General features: G+C 37.7%; 1 protein-coding gene across 1 annotated transcript in view; it reads left to right on the top strand.

Moving 5' to 3' along the window:
• The window catches only part of LOC119805517 (charged multivesicular body protein 1b-2), a 62335-nt gene that overhangs the window by 21526 nt on the left and 19798 nt on the right, over window positions 1-21011 (top strand). The window contains exons 3-5 of the mRNA XM_038317470.1: window positions 9025-9171; window positions 9503-9571; window positions 9657-9764. Coding sequence (XP_038173398.1) covers window positions 9025-9171; window positions 9503-9571; window positions 9657-9764 — 324 coding nt within the window. The remainder of the gene's footprint in view (window positions 1-9024; window positions 9172-9502; window positions 9572-9656; window positions 9765-21011) is intronic.

The following is a 21011-nucleotide window of genomic DNA, read 5'->3' as shown; positions in this document are numbered from 1 at the left end:
TATATACTTCCCTGCTCCCATATCCACTCTTCCTCCATCCCAACTGTCCCATTCCCCCAAGCTCTCCCCATCCTCCCCTTCTCACTTCTCTCTCCCCCTCTCCCCTTAACCCCATCCTACCCCTACCCCAAGCTCTCAATTTTGCCTGGCAATCTTGTCTGTTATTAAATTCTAACTTTAAACCATGGTGATCTGATAAGATATAGGGGTTACTCCAATTTTTTTGATCCTGTGGAGGTTTACTTCATTACCGAGTATGTGGTCAGTTTTAGAGAAGGTTCCATAAGGTGCTGAGAAGGAGGTATATTCTTTTCTGTTTGGGTGCAATGTTCTATAGATGTCTGTTATGTCCATTTGATTCATTACATCTGTTAGTTCTCTTATTTCTCTGTTAAGTTTCTGTCTTGTTGACCTGTCAATTGGCAAGAGTGGAGTGTTGAAGTCTCTTCCTATTAGTGTGTTGGGGTTTGATGTGCGATTTAATCTTTAGTAATGTTTCTTTTATATGTGTGCATACACTTGTATTAGGGACATAGATATTCAGGATTGAGACTTCATCTTGATGGATTGTTCCTGTTATGAGTACAAAGTGTTCTTCTCCATCTCTTCCGATTCTGATTGAATTTAGTTTGAAGTCTATTTTGTTAGATATTAGGATAGCTATACCCACTTGTTTCTTGGGGCCATTTGATGGGAAACCCTTTTCCCAACCCTTTACTTTGAGGTAATGTGTCTGTCTTTGAGGTTGAGGTATGTTTCATATATACAACAGAATGTTGAATCCTGTTTTTGTATCCATTCTCTTAGCCTGTGTCTTTTTATAGGTGAATTGAGTCATTTGATATTAAGAGATATTAATGACCAGATTTTGTTAATTCCTGTTATTTTTCGATAGTAGTCTTTGTGTGTTTCCTTTCTTTGGGTTTTGTTGGTGGGGGATTATCTGTCGCCTGAGTTTTTGTGAGTGTAGTTAGCTTCCTTGGGTTGGGGTTTTCCTTCTAGTATTTTCTGTAGGCTGGGTTTGTGGATTTGTATTGTTTAAATCTGGTTTTGTCATGGAATATCTTGTTTTTGTCATCAATGGTATTTGAAAGCTTTGCTGGGTATAGTAGTCTGGGCTTGCATCTGTGGTCTCTTAGTGTCTGCATTACATCTATCCAGGATCTTCTGGCTTTCATGGTTTCCATTGAGAAGTTAGGTATACTTCTGATAGGTCTATCTTTATATGTTACTTGACCTTTTTTTTTCTTTGTAACTCTTAATATTCTTTCTTTATTCTGTATGTTTTGTGTTTTGATTATTATATGGCAAGGGGATTTTTTTTATCCAGTCTAGTTGGTGTTCTTTAAGCTTTTTGTACCGTCATAGGGGTGTCATTTTTTAGGTTAGGAAAGTTTTCCTCTATGATTTTGTTGAATATATTTTCTGTGCCTTTGAGCTGGAGTTCTCCTTCTATTCCTATTATTTTTAGGTTTGGTCTTTTCATGGTGTCCCAGATTTCCTGGATGTTTTTGTTATGAATTTCTTGGATTTAATGCTTTCTATGACCAATGAATCTATTTCCTCTATAGTATCTTCAACACCTGAAATTCTTTCTTTTATACTTGTCTCTGTAGCTTCTGTTCATTTACCCATATTTTTCATATTCAGAATTCCCTTGATTTGTGTTTTCTTTATTGCCTTTATTTCAGTCTTCAAGTCTTGAACTATTTGCTTCGTCTGTTTGATTCTTTTTTTTCTTGGTTTTCCTTGAGGGATTTATTAATTTCTTCCAACTTTTTGTTTGTCTTTTTTCTCCATTTCTTTAAGGAAGGTTTCATTTCCTCTTTAAATGTCACCATCATCTTCATAAAGTTACATTTAAAGTCATTTTCTTATGTTTCTTCTGGGTTAGGATGATCAGGTCTTCCTGTAGTGTGACCACTGGGTTCTGGTGCTACCATGTTGCTTTTTAGGTTGTTGGATGAATTCTTGCATTGGCGCCTATCCATCTCTTCCTTCACATGAGACCAGCAGTGTCTTTGTGTCTTGGCCCAGTCCTTGCAGTGGCTGTCTGAGTCTTTGGTAATTGTTCTTGGTCTTTTCAGTACTGTCAGTATCTGTGTCTCAGGGAGTCACTGAGGTCTCTCTAAGCCTGCTCTCTTGATCTTCTCACCTGGTTCACACTCTTGGTCTTCTTACTTGGTCTCCTCAGTGTTGCAGTAAGCTCTTGGTCCCCTCAGTATTGTAGCAAGCTGTGTTTTAGAGTTCCACTGAGGTTGCAGCAATGAATAGGTTTTAAAACTTGCTTGAATGAGAGTGTTTTTGTTTGGTTATTTATTAATTTATTATTAACTTAAAATGAAATGTTTCCTTATAGTATTTTCATATGTTTTAGTTTCGATTGTGTTTCTTCCCCCTGTTCTTTCATCGTCTCTCATTCCATGATGGACTCTCTTCTTACCCACGTCTCTCTAGCCTCTTGTTATCTCCTTTATGGACACCTTTCTGGTTTCCTGGTCTCTACCCATACTTAACCCAACCTAAAGACACATACTTAACTATTAGAAGCTAAAACGATATAAGGTGTTTATCTGTCTCAGCTTTAATATATTTTCCTGTTCTAATCACACTTTGCAGCATTTGAATGTTTTAAGTTGTCTGAGAGGAAATGAGGAGGGCACAGGAGTAGCTGAATGAAGGGAGAAGGTTCTAATATAGTATACATGTATAAAAATTTAAAGTAAATTTCAAAAAGCTTTCAGAAACAAAATAATAGAGACAGATGAAGGGGAAATTTTGAGCTAACATTTTCTCATCTTGCTCAAAATATGGATGGTGATTGCTAAAACAACAAACAATGAGCTGCCTTTGCTAGGGAAGTAGTGATGGAAACAGATACAGCGCAGAATTGAGGGACTGAGATACAGCTCAGTTGTTGAGTATTTGCCTAGTATATATGTAAGACCCTAGGTTCAATCCCCAGTACTTCAAACAAACAGAATACTCGAAGAGCCATTAATTAGATATCCAAACTTAGCAGAATAATGGAACAAATTTTAATATATCCAATTGACAGAATAGTGTTTTATAAATAGCAAAAGACTGCAGATAACCAACTAATGGCACGGGCAGGCAAGCTCACAATTTAATAACAGTAGGAATACATAAGCCATTTTTAAAAATCTCTTCCTAGTACTAACTGCTGAGTGGATATTGTGAATCAGGTACTAATGCTAAAATATTTAGCAAGAAATATTCCCCTATTATAGGTATAAGGAAACAAAAGAGTAAGTGAAACATATACCAAGCATAATAAGTGCCTTAATGAAAATAAAATGGTGATCTAATGGGGTAACAGGGTGGACTAAAGTACTTTCAGCTCAGTAGTTAAGGACAATCCCTTGAAAATAAATGCCATTTAAAGTGAATGACTAAGAGGAACTAGCCCTGCAAAGCCATGGGAGAAAACTATGTCCAGTGAAAGGACATAGTTAAACCTGAAGGTAAGGGTGAGCTATTTATGCTGAGAAACTCACAGTGTTCTGGACCACAGTAAGGAGATGAAGCTGGATGTAGGCAGAATCCATCAGATAGGGGCCTTCTAGGACTCCAGGTGGGCATTATGCACTTACATTAGGTGTGCTGTAGGGCGCTTGGAAACTTTAAACCAAAGGACACAATCATATTATACTGTTTAAAATGACCGCTATGGTTAGATATCCAGGGAGAAATGACTGAAAAGTACAATGGTAGATACAAATAAATTAGCTGAGAAGTAGGACAAGAGGGACAGCAGCTGAGAAGGCAGAAAAAAATGATGTGGTCTGATTTAGGGTATGAGTGACAGAATTGGTAAGACCTAGTCGAGTTCAGGATATATTTTGCATGTATACCAGTTGTGGACAACAAGTGAGCTGAAACATTAACAGTGACTCTGGCTTCTGGCTTGTACAAGAGCATCAGTTCTTTAGTGAAATAAAAGAATAATGGATCAGAACCAGGTAATGCTTTGTGTATACAAAAAGCTAAAATCAAGTATTTAACTAGGGAGAATTGAGAAGTGGGTTAAGTAGAAACAATACGTTCATAAGCAAATACACAAGTGTGGAGCAGAGGGCAGAACTTTAGTCAAGAGGACACATATCTTCATATTCTTTCTTACTCATAGCTCAACTTGATGTAACCAGGACTTCATTTCTACTCCACTAAAATTGTTCTTACTAAAATTATTATTTTCTTCCTGCTGGTCATATTCAGCAGATAGTTTTGAATTCTATATTTTGCCTTGGGTTGTTTTCTATTTTTTGGTTTTTTTTTATTTTTTGTTTTTGTTTTTGTTTTGCCAAGTCAGGGTCTCTTTGTAACAGTCCTGGTTGTCCTAGAACTCGCTCTGTAGATCAGGCTGGCTTTGAACTCAGAGGTCCACCTGCCTCAGCCTGGCAAAGTTTTTTGTTTTGTTTTTGCTTTTGTTTGTTTGTTAATTTGAGTCATGGTTTCTCTGTATAACTTTGACTGTCCTGGAACTCGCTCTATTGACCAAGCTGGCTTTGAACTCACAGAGATCTTCCTGCTTTTGCCTCCTAAGTGCTGGGATTAAAAATACATGCCACCACTACCCAGCTCTTCTAACATCTTAAATACTCCATTATTGCATATAAACCTTTGTGGAGTTCTATCCTTAGGATAGATTTTAGCAGTAAAAATGCTACATAAAAATATGCTTGATTTTTCTTTACATCTTTCCAAATTATTAGATATGAAATGACTTAATTTACATCTTTCCAAATTATTAGATGTGAAGACTTAAGAGAATCACTATGATATATGACAGTGTATCATTTCTTTTAAATTCATTTTTTCTAACTTTCACTTCAGTGACATCATGCACTCTTTCTTTGTAAACTTCGATCCCCCTTTCTCATTCTCAAATTTGACTGATGCTCTTGCTTTCTAATTCATTAAGAAATATTTGATCACTATAGATAACTGCTTCTGTTGCCATAGTCTTTTTCCTCCTTTAAAAATAGATGAACCGACTATGATTCTGAGAATTAAGAGTCTTCTCCTCTTTTCTGCTAAGGCCTGTTCCAGGTATCATTACTCAGATAGCACTCTGTTTTACATTATCAGTTTTCTCCTGTGTGCAGAATACATTGTGTTAGCACACAACCATATTTATTAAAATCCTTTGAAGCTTTTGTGTGAGAGCCTCTTCTGTCTCTCGGTACTCTTGTGGTTTTTGCTGTTGTTTGCATGAGGATTTTTGGGGGGTGAGGGAGATGTTTTGTTTATTTATTTGGTTTTTCTACTAGGAAAACAATTGGCAACCAGTTTCTGTCACCAATACTTTTCTTGCTTTTTTTCATTATTTGCAAAACCCTTTCAAATAACCCCCTAATTTTGTTAACTCTAATTCTTTCCACTTCAATTTTTATTGTTTTTTGTTTTGTTGTTCATTTACACTTAGACCTCTACCTCAATAGAAACTGAAGATGTTTATACTGCTCAGTCCAATCAGTTCTGAATCCACATTTTATTAGAACCATCAGTAGTATTTGTCAGTGTTCAGTACTCCTTCCTTCAAACACTTCTGTGCTTTGGCTTTTAGGAAACCACACTCACCACAGCCCATCCAAGTGCATTTTACAACTGTTGTTTTCTTTTGTGATTTCCAACCTATACTGACTCCAGAAGTGAGTTAATCTAGTCTTCTAGCTTTATTTGCATGGTGATAGATAATTCTAGCTTAGCCTGTATATCTGACCTGAACACTCCTGTTTTCAACTGCTTTATTCTTTCTACTTGGATGGTCAAACTTGAAACAGGGTTCCTTATTGGACATCCTTCAGTACATCATTCCTGGTGTACCTGTAATTCCTGGTGTGCCTTTCAGACAAAGCAAATAGTCTTAGACTGGCATTATGTTTAACCTCTTGTTTCATACACTACATCTGAGCCTTGCAAAATCTTTCAAAGGTATTTAAAATCTGATCACTTCTTACCAAGTCCAGTGTGCCCATCCCCACCCAGGCCATATCCCCACCCAGGTTATCTTAACCTCACTTATTGCAAACAAGCTTCCAATTAGCCTCTTTGTTTTGGTCTCCTTGTTTTGACCCTGTTCCCATAATGCTTTTGTTTTAGAGGTGTTTTTTTCCCCAGTGCTAGGAATCAAGCCCAATAAACATTACTCCTGTTAGATAAGGACTCTACCATTGAACTACAAAGCTCCACCCCTCTACCCCATAAAAGTAATCTTAACCCAGCAGCTGGAGGAAGTGTTTTAAGAGAAGTCATAGCATGTCAGTGCTCTGCTCAGAACTATGTCTTTATCTTTTCCCTCTAAGTAAAAAGTCAGGGTTTTAAAATGGCTCCAAAGCCATATCCGATTTATTAATGAATTTTTAATTTCTGATTTCTCCTTTTGTAGTCTTCAGTGTATTGACGCTCCTGGTGTGTTAGTAGTAACCTGTTTATACAGAGTCTTCTCACTGCTGGTTTCCCACCTTCTGTGGTTTATATCCACATGACTGGTTTCTTTTTCTCTAGCTAAGATAGGAACCCTTTTTATATTTTACATGTTCACTCATGTCTCTCTCACTATGGTAAATGTCCCTATTGGGGTCTGAAAATTTAAGAACCAGATTCCTAACAGCCCACCCTCCCTTAAGAGTGTTTTTCTTTCCCCAATGAGATTCCCTTGGAGAATACTAATTTTTATTTGCGAGTGTATATCAATTGGCACTAAGTTCTGATTGGACCTGGTGGAGAGCTGTCTACTTCTGTCTGCTCTAGGACCCCATCTGGTACAGACCCATGCAGACCTTGTATTTGCTGCCACAGTCTCTGTGAGTTCATATGTAAGTCAGTCCTATTGTGTTTAGAAGGCCTTGTTTCTTTGGTGTCTGGCATTTCCTATGGCTCTTACACTCTTTCTACCTCCTCTTCTGTGGGAGTCTCTAAGTGCTAGAGAGATTTGATGGAGACATCGTGTTTAGGGCCAAGTATTCCAAAATCTGTCACGCTGAATAATCTCTGGCTGTGGGTCTTTGTATTTGTTCCCATCTGCAGCAGGAAGAAGCTTCTCTGATGATGGCTGGGCAAGGCACTGATCAGTGAGTATAGCAGAATATTATTGGCAGACATTTTATTGTTACATTTCTCTAGTAGAACAGTAGTATTTGGTTTTCCCCTAGGTCATTGGCCTATCTATTCTCAGGTTCTTGGTTACCCAAGCAATGTGAAGTATGGGTTCCATCTCATGGAGAGGTACTACATTTTACTTCTTAGATCATAATGGACTACAATAATAATATCCTATGTTGATTACCTGTGAATAAAGCAATAGCACTATTCTGGAAGGTGAAACTTGTTATAAGCATCATAGGGAGTATAATTAAATTTAAATATACATCTGCATACAGTAATCAGTATCCAGGTATTTGTCTTATAGAAAGATTTGGAAAGTGTGTAAAGCTATATATACTAGGAGAGTTTTAAAATTGCTGTTTATTTTATTGAAAAATTAGGATCTCACTCTTGAATTTCTGTAATTTCTATAATGTTTCACTTTATTGTGTTTTCTGAACTATTTATTTAATGCTTTTTTCTTTAAATTAATTTTATTTTCTTTTAGCTGTATACCTGATCTGATTGTTACACCAGGAAAAGGCTGGATTCCTGTTACACAGTACTTTCATATGCCTCTTCAGTAAAATCATATAGAAACTACCTAATGTCTGTGTAACATCTAGAATCATTTTATGTATGACCAATAATTCTTTTACTACAGTGACCTTTGTATGATGCAACCCTTAGAAACAATGATCTAGATAAGTATGCTTTTAATTTAAAGTAATAATTTAAGCATGAAAGAAAACAAGATTTGAAACTATATTCTATGTGTTTGATTTTGTTACAAACTATATAGTAATAAATATATTTATATATTAAGATCATTTGTACTAAAATAATAACAATGAAAATAGCATGATAATATAACTAGGAACAATTTTACCTTTTAGTTTCTTTCTATTGTATTTTTTAGGCAAAGTCTCACTGTGTAGCCCTGGCTTGCCTGGAACTTGCCATGTAGACAAGGCTGGTCTCAAACTCAGAATTAGCTTACCTCTGCATCCCAAATGCTAGGATTAAAAGCATATGCCATGTCCAGCATATTCTAATTTCTTAAACTGTTAATACATGTGTATTTTCTAATCATGAGATTAAAAGAGAATAGGATTGTAAATTATTATTTAGCTACTATAATAATTACCTGCCAAAAGGCTAATTAAAACCTCTTGTAGACTATAGTTAATTTAGTAGCATTTAATTTTTTAAAATAACTGTACTTTTGCTCTTTGCCTTCACCAGTGTCTTGGTTTGCTATTTTTCTTTTTTTTTTTTTTTTTTTCTCATGGTTTATTTTTTTTTATATTTAAAAAATTTCCATCTCCTTCCCTCCTCCTCCCCCCTCCCTCCCCTCCTTCTCCCCTTTCTCTCCCCTCCTTCTCCCCCTTCCCTCCCCTCCCCTCCACCCATACCTCCCCTCCCTCCCTCTCAAGGCCAAGGAGCCATCAGGGTTCCCCACTCTATGCTAAGACCAAGGTCCTCCCAACTCCCCCCAGGTCCAGGAAGGTGATCAACCAAGCTGAGAAGGCTCCCACAGAGCCCGTCCATGAAGAACAATCAGAGCCCAGAGCCATTGTCCTTTGCTTCTCAGTCAGCCCCCGCTGTTGGCCACACTCAGAGAGACGGGTTTGGTCGCATGATCCATCAGTCCCATTCCAACTGGAGTTGGTGATCTCCCATTAGTTCTGTCCCACCGTCTCCATGAGTGAACGCACCCCTCTCGTTCCTGACTTTCTCCCTCATGTTCTCGCTCCTTCTGCTCCTCATCGGGACCTTGGGAGCTCAGTCCAGTGCTCCAATGTGGGGCTCAGTCACCTTCCCCATCTGTCGCCAGCTGGAGGTTCCCTCACGGTCCTGACTTTCTTTCTCAGCTATTTTTCTTCAACACTATTTTACTTCTGCTTAAAACAGGCCATTCAGAAAGGCAATACAGAAGTTGCAAGAATTCATGCTGAAAATGCAATCCGTCAGAAAAACCAGGCAATCAATTTCTTGAGAATGAGTGCTAGGGTTGATGCTGTGGCAGCCAGAGTTCAAACTGCAGTAACGATGGGCAAGGTAAGACTTGACTGGCATTTAATGACAGTAGGAAGACTTACAAAAATAGCAAATTTGAGTATTGCAAGGTATTATATGGTGTTAATAAAGAACTTCGTGGAAAATTAGACTTAGTAAGGAAAAAGGTTTTGGCAGTAGACTTTTTAACTTTTATTTGCTGTCTACTAAGAAGTATCAATAATCTAAAATCTAGGTATCTAGACCTAGACACAGAATGTGATTTTACTGTTAAAGACAGTAGTAGACAAGTTTCCTAAGTTGACATATAGATAATATATTTAAAAGTTTATAAAATTTTCATGTTACTAAATCAGTTTTATTTTCTAAATAGGTGACAAAATCCATGGCAGGTGTAGTTAAATCTATGGATGCTACATTGAGGAGTATGAACCTTGAAAAGGTAAAAACAAACAATTGTCATCATAACTTGATGTTCAGATAGCATCTTTTCAGGGTACGTTTTTCTTACGACCATATCTTTATAGATTTCTGCCTTAATGGACAAATTTGAACATCAGTTTGAAACATTGGATGTTCAAACACAACAAATGGAAGATACAATGAGTAGCACTACAACCCTAACAACACCACAGGTAAGAATCATTTTTTTACTTAACATGGTTTCTTAACATGACTTGATCTGGCCATAGTGACACATGGTTTTAATCCAAGCACTCAGCTTCCTAGTGCTTGGGAGCTGCAACAAGATTTCTATGAAGTCAAGACTAACCTGTCTATGGAGTAAATTCCAGGTCAGCCTTAGTTACATAGTGGGAACCTGCCTCAAAGCAACAAATGACTTGCTTTCAAAATGTAATGGCCTTATGAATATAAATCTCTTACCTTATATGAGTATACTGTGTCTCAGACTGAGGAAAGGAGGGAAGTAGGTAGGAAGCTTCCTACTGCTCTGCCCTCAGATTCTGGGGAATGTTTTAGAGGATAATGTTACCTAGCACCTAGCGTACTTTGGAATTCTGGTTATTTTATTGGATCACACATATAGAATCTAGAGCCTGTTTCTACATGTTTGTTAATGCTCTTATCTTATTAATAACATTAAACTTTAAAAGTACATAATATTTGGATAATATGATATTGCTACATGAATTATTTAATGTTTAAATCAATGTCCACATATATACTCAAACAAAATTGGAAAACCCTTTCTTTTAGTGTTTAGAAGTAAACAATACATTACTGTTACTATAGTTACTCCTTTGTGCTATAGCACACCAGAAATTCTTGCTCCAGCCTTACTGTTATTTAATACTAATTTATCAACCTTTTCTTTAGCCCAATCTTATTCAGCCTCTGATAACCATTTTCTATCCTCAATTTGCATATACAATTGATATTATACAGTACCTGACTTTCTCTGTCTAGCTTATTTCACTTATTATTTTCTATTCCACCCACCTTGTGACAAACAATAGAATTTTATTCTTTGGGTGGAATAAATAGTATTTTGTATGTAGTACATGGTCTTCTTCTGATCATTGGTTAATAAACAGGTCTTCCCTGTTCATTGGCTGATAGATACCAAATTTGTTTCTATTTCATGGCTCTCCTGAATCTTCAATCAGTGTGAGAGTACCTATGTCTCTTTAAAATTCTATTTTCATTTCCTTGGAATGTATAACTCATAATGAAATTACTCAGTTAAATAGTAGTTTAAGATTTTGAGGAACCATTATTCTGTTTTCTAAGATGGCCATGCAATCTATATTCCACCAATAGTATATACAAGTCTCATTTTTTTCTACATTTCCTTATGAAGGTACGTTATGTCACTTTGAGCTGATTTTATCACTAGTCCGATTTTAGAAACACAATTAATTGGAAAGATGACTTGGATTAAATAAAGATATTTAAATTTCCATTCCTGTTCTGCTGCTACTTAACTTTGAGAGCTGGATTAAAATACTACCCCGAGGTTCTAAAGTTGTAGCTCAGTAGGCAGAATGCATGTGTAGCATACATGCATTATCCACATTACTCTTTCATGGCTACTTTTCTGTTATGAACAGTGTTTCTTATTTATGACTTTTAAAACCTAAATTCTTCCTGAGAAAAATGTGTCTTTTTGATTCTAGTGTATTTCACCTAACACGGAGATCTCCATTCCTATTAATTTTCCTGAAAATTACTATAACTGTGGTTTTTTGTGTTTGAATATTCTGTATTGTGTATATTTACACTAAATTTTCTTTGTTCATGCTTCTGTTATTGGAAATAGAGGCTAATTCTATGACATAGCTATTGTGGATGGTACTGAAATAAAATGATGTGCTAGTATTTATGTTGTGTGTTAACATAAATTCCTTGTGGTATATACCCAGGAGTAATATAACTGTATTATATGCTAGTTATAACTTTAGGGTTTTTAAAGAACATCCATAATGGATGCAATAAGGACTATAACTAATTTATAGCCTTACCAATGATGAATAATTTTTTTCTCAAAAGTTCTGGCTATCATTTGTTGTTGTTTGATTTTCTCTTTTCTGAAAATAGATTTTTTTCATGCAATATATTTTGATCATGGTTTCCCTTTCCTCATCTCTTCCCAGTTCCCTCCCACTTCCCCACCCATCAAATTCCATGCCTCCATCTTTCTTTCTCCCTCCCCCTCTCCTCTTAAAAAAACAGACAGGCAAATAAAAAAGGGAAAAAATCATAATAGAATAAAACAAGCAAATGAACAGAGAGAAACAAAAAAGACACACAAGAAGCACATATACACAGAGAGTTACATGCACACACACAGAGAGAGAGAAAGAGAGAGAGAGAGAGAGAGAGAGAGAGAGAGAGAGAGAGAGAGACAACTCCCCAAGCCCACAAAATCGGAAACCATAATATATAATCAAAAAATGTCTAGGCAAAGCATTATGAGACAAAAACAATCTTCAGAAGTACAAGTAAGTTCATTTAGTGTTGGGGATGTTTCTGTCCTGGCCAGTCCTATAATGAACACACAGAAACTATATTATTTGCATTACTGTTTGGCAAATAGCTTAAGCGTATTTCTGCCTAACTCTTATATCTTAAATTAACCCATTTCTATTAATCTTTGTATCTTCATGTGACTGTGGCTTACTGGCAAGGTTCCAGTGTGCCTGTCTCCTGCGGATGGTTATATGGTGTCTCACTTATTCTGTCTACTCTCTCTCTCTCTCTCTCTCTAAAAAAAATATATATATGTATATATATATATATATATATATATATATATATATAGAAAATCTTCCAGCCTGGCTATATTCTGTTAATCCAATGGCCCAAAGCAGCTTCTTTATTAACCAATGGCAATAAAACATATTCACAACATACATCGCCTCTCTTTTTCTGTCTAAATAAAAAGGAAGATTTTAACTTTAACATAGAAAACTTACAAATAGCAGGCTTGGCTAGGACCAAATCCTTGGCACTGCTTGTTGGCTCTGCCCAGTCCAACATGGCAAAGGCATGCTCACTGCCTCTGAAGCCATTCTCTCTGCCCCAGATCCAGGATCAGGTCACAGTAGTTCTCTGTTGCCATTAAGCAAGTTATAGTACTCTGCTCACAAACCCCATTTAAATTCTCTGTAGCTGGCTCTCCCAAAAGAGTCAGAGCTTTTCTTGCAAGTAACCAAAACCAGGAAGCCTTCTTAAAGAAGCCTCAGCTTGCTTCTAGCAAACAGAGTCCACCCAAGGAAATGCTACTACCAAAATGCCATGGTTAACTCTATTTTGTGTCTAGAATTCCTTTTAAGCTTTCTCAGGTCTTATGTGGATATAGTCGACCATGTTGGCATGCCTATTTGTTGAGGGAGGCTGTTCATTCATTCCCTGCAGCTCAGACCCGAAATAATCATACAGAAACCATACTATTTGCAATAGTGTTTGGTCAATAGCTTAAGCATATTTCTAGCTAACTCTTATATCTTAAATTAACCCATTTCTATTAATCTGTGTATCGCCACATGACTGTGGCTTACCAGCAAGGTTCCAGTGTGGTGTCTGTCTCCTATGGGTGGCTACATGGTGTCTCAATGACTCTGCCTTCTCTCTCTCTCTCTCTCTCTCTCTCTCTCTCTCTCTCTCTCTCTGCCTGGCTATATTCTGTTAAGCCATTGGCCAAAAGTAGCTTCTTTATTAACCAATAAGAGCAACACATAAACAGAAGGACTTCCCACACCAATTTAGTGTTGGCTGTCTACTGCTGGGCAAGGGGCCTGTCCTCAAACATGGTCTATATACCCAATGAGACACTATTGGAGAAAATTAATTTTTCCGTTGCAAGCTGTTGGTCAGCTGGAGATAGTTTCTTGGTTAGGGATCGGAGATCATATCCACTTTGTCCTCTCAGTGATGGATTCTTATCTGACTGGGACTTTGTATAGGTCCTGTCCATGCTGCCACAGCCTCTGTGAGATCATATGTGTGTCAGTTGTTGTATCTTGAAGTCACTGTTTTCCTTAGTGTCCTCCCTCCCCTGTGGCTCTCACAATCTTTCTGCCTCCTCTTCAACATATTCCTTGATCCCTGAGTGGAAAGGTTTGATAAAGACATCCCTTTTAGGACTGTGTATCCCAAGGCTTCTTAATCTGTGTACAGTTGTGAGTTCTTTATTTGTTCCCATCCACTGCAAATAGAAGTTTCTCTGATGATGACTAAGACAGATATATATGTATAGCAGAATGTCATTAGCTGTTGCAAGGGGCCGCTTATTTGTCCCAGCTGCCCAGAGCCAAAATAACCACACAGAACCTGTATTAATTAAATCACTGCTTGACCCATTATCTCTAAGTTCTTATTGGCTAACTTCTACATCTTAATTTAACCCATCTCAATTAATCTGTGCATCACCACAAGGTAGTAGCCTACCAGCAAAGTTTCAGCACATCTATCTCTGGTGGTGGCAGCTCCCTGGTGTCTTTCAGATTTCACCCTTCTTCCTCCCAGCATTCAGTTCTGTCTTCCCTGCCTACCTAAGTTCTTCCCTATCAAAAGGCCAAGGCAGTTTCTTTATTCATTAATGGTAATCTCAGCACACAGAGGGGACTCATAGTTCACCTCCCCTTTTCTGTTTGAATAAAAAGGAAGGCTTTAACTTTAACATAGTAAAATTACATATAACAAAACAGGTATCACGCAAGGATTACAGTTACAATATTTATATCTACTTTATCTTTTATCCTAACTAAGGGAAACTATAACTATCTATTCAACTCCATCAAAGACTCCAGAAGGATATAATATTACCTAAGTAAACAGAAAGTGCATTGTAAGCAACTTCCAAAACTCTAGAAATGATAGAGATATCTCACTGCCTGGACAGTCATCCAAAGTTCTTCTGTACCGTTGGGGCATCCATCTTCAGCCTACAGGCCCATAGTATCCAGCAGACTTTTCCATGAAGCAGGAAATTTCAAAGGCAGTTCAGTCACTTTGTTCTGTATCCTGCAGAATGTCTGGTAGACTTTCATGAAGCACCCCGAAGGATCATCTCACCTTTAGGCAAGTTCAGTAGTCATTTCTCTGTGGGTTCTGCATGTCCAGTTATGCAGTCCAGGCAAGAGCAGTTTCTTGCCCAAATGGCTAAGAAGCCTCTTCAATGCCCATCTTCCTCTTGAAGTAACTGGTGCTGCCAGGAGAAGACGTGTCTCACTGTCATGAAAAGTCCTAAGTTCTTAAACATTTTTAAATGCCATATTCTGAAGGTCTCTGAAAGAGTTGAAGAATACCTATTTAATTAAAATATATCTTTATACATCCAGAAAATCTAACTAACATGACTACAATCTTGACTATTATAGATGACTGTCTATTAACCTATATTTCTTAATTATACATTACATTTTTAAATGAACTACACAAACACAATACCTTAATCAAGGGTAGAAATATACATACACCGTATAACAAAATTTACCTTAAATTTGTATCAATAATCCAAGATCCATACCAAAGCAAATTATTCATAGCTATATCATATCCACCTTTAAATGTAAACAATCATTTATAAATAATATTTGGGAATATGGGCACAAATTTGTCCATACTGCTTCCTGCTGTTTGGAGGCACTGTTAATCAGGTCTTTCATGGTGTATCCTCTGTGATATGTTCATCTCACTCAGCAGTTGGGAGAAATAATTTTTTGAGGGTGTTCATGGCGACCTTTTGGGGGATGTGGTCTATCAAACCATATTGGTCTAGAAGCAATCTACAGGTTCTCATCCTCTGTGGAAATAAAAGGAGAACCTCTTTATCAAAGCAACTTATTCTTAGCCCCAAATTCTGAAGTCAAGATACCTTTATAATATACATGTTGGTTTAGCTTTGCAGCCCATACAATGAAATGTCTCTCCGTACTTAGCTCCTTCACAGTCAACAATTCAAAGAAAACACAATAATATACATAATCCAGACTCTCTGTGAATTTTCATCTTTACGTGGCTTACTTTTTACTCCTTTTAATCTATGACTGTCTGTACACTGTCTTTTTAAAGTCTTTGTTTTTTTTACTTTTTTCAACTCTATACTCTTTTTCTTCTCTCTTCAAGCCTATGTACATTTATCTAACACTATGACTCATTTAGAGTTCTTTTATGTCTGAATCTGTCCTTATTGCATTACCTGTAATTCTCTACTATCTGGAAGAACTTTTAAAATGGTAAGCAGCTTGGTTGCAGCTGCTCTGGATGCTGGCTCTGCCTCTCTCCACTTTCAACATGGTGGAGATACCATTAATGCCAGGTCTTGTAGGAGCCACGCTCAGCACTTTTAACTCTGAGAATGAACATGCAACACATAAACACTTTTTTATCTGAGTAATAGCTAAATATGTCCTGCAGTGCAGTGCACGGACTGGAATTATCTCTGTATGGTGGCAGGAATCCACCATGCTCTCTTGCCTGTGCAAGCCTAGTAGACCTGGTCTTGCCACCTGCGCAGGCAGGGAACAACAAGCCATGGGCTTGGTCTCAGCTACTTTCCTCCTGACCCCAACACAAATACCCAGGCTCACAAATGCCATCGAAATGCTTCATAGGTGGCAGCACAGCCCAGGAAACCTCTTTTTAAAACCATGCAGCATATTGCTATGTTCCTTTAGAAGAATAATAGTATTTCATTTTCCCCTATATCCACAGCCTATCTAGTCCCAAGTTCTTGGCCACCTGAGTAGTGTCAGACATAGGTTCCAGCAAGAGTGGGCCTTAAATCCAATAAGATAATGGTTGGTTGCTACCACAACTTTTGTGACACTATTATGCCAGCATATCATGTAGGTAGAATGTCATTGTAGATAAAGAGTTTATAGCTGGGTTGGTGTTTACCTTTCTCCTCTGGTAGCATGCAGAGAATCTTTCAGTAATGTACCATGAACACTAGTCAGTAAGGATGAATGTACTATGTAAGCACCAGCTCAACTTTTACATGTTCCATGAGTTATATAGGCATTGTCTTCAGCAATAATTCCTTACCATAACTTCATAAATGGCAGTTCATAGCCATGGCAGCAGCCTGAAATGTTGGGGGTTTCTATGTGGGCCTTTGGGCCAATCACTCATATATATGTGACCCATTCCTGTCATTAGAAGTTTTATTTGATGGTGATAGATGTCTTGTTGGTTCTTTCGCTCCCTTTTTATTTTGGTGATTCCATTTAGATTTCTTCCATATATTTATATATAAGAAACTTCTACTGTAGTAGATTTATGTATGACCCCTGAAATGGTCCTTATTGTCATTTGAAACTCCCCATGTTCCTTCTCTTAACCCTCTCTTCTCTGCCCTTGTCCATTTGATCCTCCCACTCCAGTCCTTCTTACCCATTCCATTTGTAACTATTCTATGTCCCGCTTGCTAATGATATCCTTCCATCCCACCTAGTTCCTTACTCTATACCTAACTTCTGTGCTTATATGGATTGTTTGTCTGCTTATCAAAGACTTAACAATCAACGTCCACTTACAAATGAATATGTACTATATTTGCCTTTTTGTGTCTGTATAGCCTCACTCAGAAGGACTTTCTCTGGCTTCATCTATTTGCTAGAGTATTTTTTTTGGTTTTTTACAAGACAGGGTTTCTATGTAGCTTTGGAACCTGTCCTGGAACTAGCTCTTGTAGACTAGGCTGGCCTCGAACTCACAGAGATCTGCCTGTCTCTGCCTCCCGAGTGCTGGGATTAAAGGTGTGCATCACCGCTGCTCGGCTTATTTGCTATGGTTTTTTAACAGCAGAGTAACATCTGATTGTATAAATACACCACATTTTCATTCTCCAGTCATCTGTTAATGGTCATCCAGGTATTTTCCAAGTTCTGGCTATCATGAATTAAGCAACAGTGAACAAGGATGAACAAGTGTGTCCATTGTAGGTTGAAGCATCTTGTGGGTATATGCCAAGAGTGTTATACCTCAATCTTATGGTAACTCTATTCCCAACTTCCTGACGAACTGTAATGCTGTTTTCCATAATTGCTATACCAATTTGCATTTCCACAGCAATAGCATTGTGTTCCCCTTACTCCAATGTTTGATAACATAAGCTGTCAATTGTTTTACTGATTTTGGCCATTCTAACAGATGTAAGATGAAATCTCAAGGTAGTTTTGGTTTGCATGTCCCTGATGACTAAGGATGTTGAACATTTCTTTCAGCTTTTTGTGTTTTATCTTTTGAGAACTCTCTGTTTAGATATATACCTCTTTTTAAAATTTGATTATTTTCTTGATGTAGAGTTTTCTATATGTTTTAGTTATTAGTCCCCTATCAGATATGTGATTGACAGTGATCATTTCCTTTCCTGTATGCTGATAATTTTATGACAGTGTACTTTGCCATTTAGAAGCTTCTCAGTTTCAAGAAGTCCCATTTATTGTTTGTCTTACTGCCTATGCTAATGGATCCTATTCAGAAAGACTTTTCATGGGCCAGTGAATTCAACATGATTACACATTCTATATTACCAGATTTGGGTCATTAGACCTTTTGTGAAGATGCTTTTGGATTTTAGTTTTGTGCAGGATTATAAGTATGGCTCTATTTACATTCTTCTACATGTAGCTATCCAGTTTGACCAGCACCATTTATTAAAGATGATGTCTTTTTTCCAGTACATATATCTGGCTTCTTTATCAAAGATCAGAGGTCCATAGCTGTGTAGACTTAAGTCTGGGTCTTTAATTCAATTTCATTCATCAACATGTCCGTTTTTTGTTAATACTGTGCTGTATTATTATTATAGTTGTGTAGGAAATTTTGAGTTCTGTGATACTTCCAGTATTTTTATTATTTAGGATTATTTTAGCTATCCTGGGTTTTCTGTGTTTTCACATGAACTGAAAATTGTCCTTTCAAGTTTCTTGAAGAATTATGTTGGAATTTTGATTGAGATTTCATTGAATATGTAAATTGCTTTTTAAATTTATTTTTAATTAAAAATTTCCACCTCCCCTCCTCTCATTTCCCTGCCCCTCCCCTCTCCCCCTCCCCGTCCCTTTCCAGTCCAAAGAGCAGTCAAGGTTCCCTGTCCTGTGGGAAGTCCAAGGTCCTCCCCCCTCCAACCAGATCTAGGAAGGTGAGCATCCAAACAGACTAGGCTCCCACAAAGCCAGTACATACAGTAGGATCAAAACCCAGTGCCATTGTCCTTGGCTTCTCAGTCAGTCCTCCTTGTATGCCACGTTCAGAGAGTCTGGTTTGATCACATGCTGTATCAGTTCCAGTTCAGCTGGCCTTGGTGAGTTTCCAGTAGATCAGCCCCACTATCTCAGTGGGTGAGCATATCCCTCGCTGTCCTGCTTCCTTGCTCATGTTCTCTCTCCTTCTGCTCCTCATTTGGACTTTGGGAGTTCAGTCCAGTGCTTCAATGTGGGTCTCTGTCTCTGGCTTCATCCATCACCAGATGAAGGTTCTATGGTGATATGCAAGATATTCATACCCCAGGATCCAGCAATACCACTCTTGGAAATATACCCAAGAGATGTTCTATAATACTACAAAAGCATTTGTTCAACTATGTTCATTGCAGCATTGTTTGTAATAGCCAGAGCCTGGAAACAACCTAGATGCCCCTCAATGGAAGAATGGATAAAGAAAGTGTGGAATATGAATGAATTAGAGTACTACTCATTGGTAAAAATCAATGACATCTTGAATTTTGCATGCAAATGGATGGAAATAGAAAATACTATCCTGAGTGAGGTAACTCAGACCCAAAAAGATGAATATGGTATCTACTCACTCATAACTGGATTCTAGCCATAAATAAAGGATATTGAGCTTATAATACGTGACCCCAGAGAAGCTAAATAAGAAGGTGAACCAAAAGAAAAACATATAGTTATCCTCCTGGATATTGGAAGGAGACAAGATTGCCAGGCAAAAATTGGAAACTGGGGGGTGGGGGTGTGGTGGGGGTAAGAGGAGATGGGGAGAAAAAAGTGAGAAGGGGAGAATGGGGAGAACTTGGGGAAATGGGACAGTTGGGATGGAGGAAGGGTGGATATGGGAGCAGGGAGGTATATATCTTAATTAAGGGAGCCATTTTAGGGTTGGCAAGAGTCTTGACTCTAGAGGTGTTCCCAGGTGTCCATGGAGATGTCCCCAGCTAGATCCTTGGGCAGCAGAGGAGAGGGAGCCTGAAATGGCCCTATCCTATAGCTATACTGTAAATTGCTTTTAATAGGATGGTCATTTTGTCTATTTACTCCTGCCAATCCATGAGCATAGGAGATCTTTCCATCTTTTGTTATCTTTTTTGGTTTCTTTCTTCATTGTCTTAAAAAGTTTTTATCATTTAAGTCTTTCACTTGCTTATTTAGGGTTGCCCTATGAAATATATAAATAGGCTATTGTGATAGTTGTTGTTTCTTTCCCTGATTGCTTTTTCAGTCCATTTGTCATTTTTATATAGGAGAGCTACTGAATTTTGTGTATCAATCTTTGTGTATTTAATTTTGCATCTTTCTACTTTGCTCAAAGTGTCTATCCACTGTAGTTTTCTGATGAAGTTTCTGGTGTCACTTATGTATATAATCACACCATCTGCAAATAAGGAGACTTTAAATTCTTTCTTTTCTAGTTATAGCCCTGATGGAGGAGTGTCTATGTGTTACTTTCATTATTAATAAAGAAAACTGCCTTGGCCCTTTAAGAGAACAGAAAATTAGGTAGGCGGAGTAGACAGAACAGAATGCTGGGTAGCAGGAGTGGGGCGATGCTTCAGTCGCCATAGGGAGTCTCCATGCTGCTGCTCTCCGAGATGGACGCAGGTTAAGATCTCTCCTGGTAAGCCACAACTCGTGGTGCTACCCAGATTACTAAATATGGGTTAAAGCAAGATGTGAGAATTAGCCAATAAGAGGCTACAGATAATGGGCCAGGCAGTGTTTTAAAAGAATACAGTTTCCGTGTAATTATTTCGGGTGTAAAGCTAGCCCACGGCCGGGTGGCTGGACGCAGCCCTGCCGCTTCCTTCTACAATAGCCCCATGATCTTTAGTTGTCCTATTGCCCTAGCTAAGACTTCAGGTACTATATTAAATAGATATGGAGAGATTATATATAAGTTTCTCTCCACTTAGGTTGATATTGGGTGTTTGCTTACTATATATGATCGTTATTGTGTTTTAGTATGTCCCTTGTATCCCCAGTGTCTTCAGTACTTTTATCATGAAGAGGTGTTGAATTCTGTCAGAAGCCTTTTCTTCATCTAATGAGATGACCATGTGGTTTTTGTATTTTAGTCTATTTATGTGGTGGATTACATTTATCGATTAATGTATGTTGAGCCATCCCTCATCTCTGGAATGAAGCCTACTTGATCATGGTGAATAATCTTTTTGA

The sequence above is a fragment of the Arvicola amphibius genome, chromosome X, assembly GCF_903992535.2.
Source record: "Arvicola amphibius chromosome X, mArvAmp1.2, whole genome shotgun sequence".
Classification (NCBI taxonomy): Eukaryota; Metazoa; Chordata; class Mammalia; order Rodentia; family Cricetidae; genus Arvicola; species Arvicola amphibius.
Note: the sequence above shows the minus strand (reverse complement) of the source record. Positions and strands in the feature narration are given on the sequence as shown.